The 5,987-nt window shown below is 54.3% G+C and overlaps 1 protein-coding gene across 1 annotated transcript; it reads right to left on the bottom strand.

Annotated features, from left to right (window-relative positions):
* Positions 1-2,783: 2,783 nt before the first annotated feature.
* LOC119270960 (probable polygalacturonase At1g80170) lies at positions 2,784-5,178 on the bottom strand. Its single transcript, XM_037552951.1, has 7 exons — positions 5,032-5,178; positions 4,809-4,940; positions 4,020-4,428; positions 3,857-3,938; positions 3,613-3,721; positions 3,390-3,521; positions 2,784-3,250 (listed from the first exon to the last, which is right to left on the bottom strand). The coding sequence occupies exons 1-7, from the start codon at positions 5,176-5,178 to the stop codon at positions 2,933-2,935; spliced, it is 1,329 nt and encodes a 442-aa protein (XP_037408848.1). The 3' UTR covers positions 2,784-2,932.
* Between the last annotated feature and the right edge of the window lie 809 nt (positions 5,179-5,987).

The raw sequence follows: 5,987 nt of genomic DNA, 5'->3' as shown, positions 1-5,987 counted from the left end.
TATCAACGAGATTCGATCAATATACGTACTCGGCCCCCCCTATACTCGAATCCTGGCTCCGCCACTGTCGAGATCAACAAGGTGGCCCTTGCGCCAGTAGTCCCAAGATCTGCGCCGGTAGCACGTCCTGACTTTCTTGCGGCTCTTCTTCTTGGCGCCGTCGACCCCGCGGTCTATCTCGACGAACTGGATGAGATCGCCGCGGACAGCCACGTCCCGGAACAGCCGCGGGCTGTCGCTGTAGCGGCCCTGGTCGAACTCGGCCTGCGGCATCGGGATCAAACGGAAGGCCGGGTCGGCGTCGAGCACGTTGCAGACTCTGATGCCCCGCGCGAGGTCCACCAGGCCCACCTCGCCGCCTCCGAGCACGATCACCTTGTCGGCGTCGACGGGCATGCGCTGCCTGTCCTTGTAGCTCATGTTCGGAGGTGTTTCGAGCTCCAAGCCCCGACGGGCGCTCCACCCCCGTCTCGGAGGAGAAGACGCAGAGATCCAGTCTGATGGCGCTCCAGGTCGGGAAGAAAGCCGCGAGGAGGAATTCCGGGCCGTCGTCGTCGTCGTCGCAGGGCAGGATGCAGATATGCGGCCGGTTATGGTCGGTCCGGGGAACCGGGATCAGTCTGAGCGACGCCTCGCCGCGGCGGGCCTTGTAGATGAGGTACTTGTCGAGCGATCCACGGGCGCTGCTCGGGATTCTGTACCCGGGGGCGAGGGACAGGCGGAGGAGCAAGAGGTCTCTCTCGGAGGAGATCACTCTGGGCGCGCCCGAGCTTGGGGCCATGGCCGCGGAAGTGGGAGACGGCCGGGGATGGGCCATGGGCGAGGTGGAAGGTGACCCCGAAGGTGTGGCCGATGCTCGTCATGGCTTCGGCGGTGGTGGCGTTCCTGCCCTCGTTGTTGTCGGCGAAGTGGGCCTCTTTGTGAAGGATAACCGAGGCCAGGTAGCGGGCGGCGGCGGCGGCATCGGCACTGGTGGCGACGCCGTGGGGCTGGCAGGAGGAGAATTTGTCCATCGTATTCGTACGTAGTCGACGAACAATTGATGGAGATCTAAGCGGTTTTATGGAGTTCCCCCGAGGAAACTGAGTTTTTGTTGGATTGGCATCGGCCTTTTATATATCCTCGGCTTTAGTTTATAGGCTTTGAAAACGAACCAAGCGCATTTGGGGGCCCGCAAAAAACGATATGATCCTCTCATGTCGCTCCCGTGGACGACAGGAGGGCCCTCCCGCCGCCGCCGGAGGACGTTTCGCCTTCTCGCGCAGGGCCTCCATCACGGGGCGGAGCCACTGGGCCGGGACACCGCGATGGCGAGGGTCACGGTGGTGCGACAATGGATCCCCACGGCAGTAGCAGTCAGGACCAGGGTGTTGGTCAAGCCTCAAGACTCTTCATTTTATATTTGAGTGATCTAAGATCACAATGAATACATAGGAAAACCAATACAGTCAAAAGGGGATGAGGTTATGATAATGCATTCACTGCTCAAGATGTTGCTCCAAATCGCGCCCGACCGACGACTAGACCACCTGGTAGAAGGCTAGTCCGAGCCCATCCAACCCAGGCGCGCTCATCCGGTTCAAGCATGCTGCAGTTGCTTTGACCTCAGTGTGGTTGAAAGGAGCCACCAGCGATGGCCCATCCACCCCCCCCCAGCCTGGGCGTAGAGGGGGGCCAGATCGAACCGCCATACGGGCTTGGCATTGCGTCCCAGGAGGCTAGAGTAGAAGCCCAACAGGGCCTCGGCCTTATTTGCATGCACCATGACATGAACGCCGTCGACGTCCAAGTCGCGAATGGAGTTCCGACGGCGACATGGGTGGCCTGGGCGTGGAAGAACTGAGTGCTCTCATCACCTCCCTCCACCACCCGACACTTACCCCTCTGCTTCTAGTACGCCACCAGGCGCTTGACATGCGCGACCATGGCATGGCGAGTGTCAGCATGGAGCACGACCTCATCTGCACATAAGAGGCAGATCTCTTCAAAGAAATCCATCAAATCCACCACAAATTTGCAGTTATTAAAGAAAGTAGGAACAAATCTGTGGAGCTTTCCAAACCTTGGCCGCCGTCTGGGAGGTGCGGTCACCCACAGCAACGCGAGAGTGCGTGACACTCACCCAAGAGGGGATAGTGGGAGGAGGAAGAGGGGTATGAGGGCCAAGCATTCTCGAAGAAAAATCGAGCCGACTATCAGATTTTTGTGGAGACGGAGACAACAATGAGGAAGCGGTCGAAGGTAGTGCGGGTGGCGGGAAGAGAGGGCAGAGTCGGGGAAACGAGCATCCGACCTGGCCAACATCAAAGAAGATACGGTCAAGTCGAGCAAGAGTAGGGGGGGCGCGTTTATCAAGTCAAAGCATGTCTTTTATCACCGGAACACAAGGCATGCATGTTAGTCACAATTCATTTTTTGTTAATTTTTGTATTGTCATGAACGACAATGTGTTGGACCTTGGAGCAAATATATATTTTTTATGCTTCACATTTTTGTTAAAATATGGTGTTACATAATGTCAAATTCAAAAGGTTCTTCTTTTTATACATCACTTTATCACATATTTTGTATGTTTTATTGTTTTTAAAACGTAAGCAAAGAACACTCTTACATTTGTAGTTTTTTTTTGTTGCAAAAAGATCAGATCTACTATATAGATTCAGTTGTTTTAAGCACTCATTGATGCATTTTTTTTACCATGGTTCCCACGGCAACACGGAGCATCAGCTAGTTGTATATAAAACTTATGCCCCGTCTTCGGAAGAAAATAACTTTTTATTCAATTGTTATATCAAGATGACATAACCGCACTGATTCGTCCTATACATGCATGGCCAATAACTCTAGACTTACGGACAAACTTGTCCTTCTGTTGCTGAATCACATTACAAGATCACATACAGTTCCACGCGCGGCAAAATTCTTGGAAGTTTCACCAATCATCATCTTCTTCGTCTTCGGTGTCTCCTTGCGGCGTGCCCGCGGCGGTCGGGGCCTGCAGCTGGAGGAAGTCCTCCTTCTCCTTGCCGAGGCACGACTCCGGGAGGACGTCCCCGACGTGCTTCCCGAACGCCTGGTAGCAGTAGGCGGACGTGCTCCCCCCGCCGACCGTCTTCAGGTTCACCCCGTCCAGATACAGGCGCCTGCACGGCATGGCGTCGCTGCACGCGAACGTCACGGCCCGCTCCGTCGCCGACGTGCCGGTGATGTCGATGTACTTGATCTTCTCCACCGCCACCGCGCTGGCGCTCTGCACGGCAATCCCAAACAAATTCAGAGACGTGCGTGCATGCATGGTGTCATCTGCTATGGTGGTGCTAGGTAGGCAGTGAAATGCATCATCGGTTTCAGATTTCAGGCAAGACAGCCGGCTGGCGAGCTGATCTTACCGGGGTTCCGCAGGGGGTTCCCCGGTTGGAGTTGGAGGCGGAGTAGTAGTGCTGGTCGATGACGATAGGGTTGGCCACGTTCCTCATCGTGATGTGCGCGAACTTCACCTTGCGCGCGTAGCCGCAGCCGTTCTGAATGAATGATGGCCAAAAGCACAGCACAAAAGGTGGTGAAAAAGGCGATGTCACACCTCACATAACATTTTCCTTTTATGATCGTTACCTCGTAGGTCTTGATGCGTAGGCCGTTCTTGGTGTTGGAGAGGAGCATAGTGTCCATCTTGATCTTGTGTATCATGTCATTACTTTGGTTCTCGCCCAAGCCTCCAATGCTGACGAATACGATGGAGGAGAAGATGATGAAACATTCGGCTTAAGACTTGACGAAAATTTCGTCTACATACATCCATTTCAGCGACAAGTAATATGAATCGGAGGGAGTAGTATCTGCTAAGATAGCACATTACCTGATGCCGAGGCCAGGTCCGCACGAGATGGCTCTCAGCCGGATATCCGAGGAGTTGCCCACGATCGACACGCAGTCGCCACCTGAAACCGATCGACGGGTAATTAGAAACACCAGCAAAATTCCGCCTGCCAGAGGAAATTTCAGTTCAGAATGCAACGTACCTACGGAGAAGAGATCGTGCTTGATGTGCACGTCAGTGGAGCTGACGACGAGGACGCCGACGGTGCCGGGGCTGTACTCCGGCGAGGTCACCCTGAGATAGTTGGCCTCGACGTCGTGGCAGCGGGTGAAGACCAGGTGCTGCCGCTGGCTGTTCTGCACCGTGATGCCCTTCACGCTCACGTCCCGGCAGTCCTCGAAGTGGAGCGCCATGGGGGCGACTTCGTATGGGCGGTACTTGGTGCAGTTCTCGTCATCGCAGGACCCCGCCCACCATTGCTGGCCCCGGCCGTCGACGATGCCGCCGCCGCTCAGCGACAGGTCGCCCACGCCCGAGAAGTGGAGCCACCTGCCTTGGTCGCCGTCCGACCACTCTTCCGGATCCTCCGGCGCGATGATGTTCCCGGAAATCTGACAAGGCGCAAATTACTATTAGGCCTCATTCGGTTCCAAGGATTTTTAGAGGAAAAGTATAGAAAGAAATATTTGAGAGGAAAAAAATATTTATAGAAGTATTCTATGTGTAGGAAACGCGTACAGGAATTTTGTAAAAATACTATTTATTTCTCTGTGTTTTTGGAACTCGTAGAAATACTATTTATTTTTCTGTGTTTTTGGGGAAATCTACGGGTCCACTCAAAGCCTATTTTATGCGTAGGAACGAAGCAAGATATATGAACTTCTTACATACTATTCCTAAATCTTAAGTTTTCGTTTCCTCCAAATCAAACGAGGCTTTAGAGAATGTACTATGACTGACGTGGCAGATGAAGAAGAAAAAATGAAAATACCATGAGCTTGATCTCGCCGCGGCAGGGGCCGGCGAGCGTGACGGGCCAGATCTGGTAGGACTCGCCGGCGGGGACGTTGAGGTAGGTGGTTCCGCCAGTGGCGCACGCCGCCTTCCACGCGTCGACGAGTGCCTGATGAAGAAACAAGGAGAGGGTCAACGGAAGGGAACGCCCCCGTGCCGGCCGGTGCCGCCGGAGATGGCTCGCGACATGGCGTACGTACCTGGGTGTCGTTGGCAATGCCGTCCCCGACGGCGCCGAAGTCGTCGAGCGAGAGCAGGACGCGGGCCTCGACGGCGCCCGGCAGCAGGAGGGCGACGGCGCCGGCGAGAGCCGCGAGCAGGAGCGGCGTCCTTGCACGAAGCGCCATGAATGCACGCGCCGTGGAGGTCAGCTAGGCTAGCCCGGTGTCGGTGCCACGCTGCCACTGCTCTCAGTCACGGAAGCTGCTGCCTGCGGCGCGAGTTGAGTTCGGTGAGTGGGGGCAACGCCGGTGGAGGATAAAGGGGCACGGGCCAACGGACGGCAAGCACGGCGTTGCACGATCGAGCACAAAACTAAACGAGACCGGGATATGAGGGTGGAGGCATCTCGTCTCATCTCTCGCCGGTGCACGATCGAGCTGCAATCTTGCATTGCCTGAGCCGGAATCACGTGTTGGTAGGTACACGGTCACCCGGCCTTCTCTCCCGGCGATCTGTTTGACTTTGTAGATATACGATCTTGGCATTAAACCGCAAGCAGCTGGATATTCAACTTCATGACAATGAAGGAGAAGAGAAGAAGCACGATCTAGCCATCTGGGCATCATGATCAACGAATCATGTACAAAAGAAATCAGGAATATGCAAAGCTTGCATATCATTTCATTGATACAAGAACTTAGAATGAATAAAAAAATGCTACAACACATGACACAGACGCAAGAGGTATGCACATGGTGACTGAAGCAGAGAGACATTAATCATGATCCACGAATCATGCAATGGGCTCTCTATTTTTATTTGTTTCATGTCCAAGCGACCTTAATTAGGCCACTCTCAATGGGACACTGATAAGTAGTAGACCGTACTATGGACAAGCTACCACAATGTGTAGCACATCTAACAATAGAGCATATAGATGCGAAAGTGTTGTTCTAAGCCCGAGCTCATATGAGCTCGGGATTAGAAAAGCCGC

Source organism: Triticum dicoccoides, chromosome 3A, assembly GCF_002162155.2.
Source record: "Triticum dicoccoides isolate Atlit2015 ecotype Zavitan chromosome 3A, WEW_v2.0, whole genome shotgun sequence".
In the NCBI taxonomy this organism is placed as follows: Eukaryota; Viridiplantae; Streptophyta; class Magnoliopsida; order Poales; family Poaceae; genus Triticum; species Triticum dicoccoides.
Note: the sequence above shows the minus strand (reverse complement) of the source record. Positions and strands in the feature narration are given on the sequence as shown.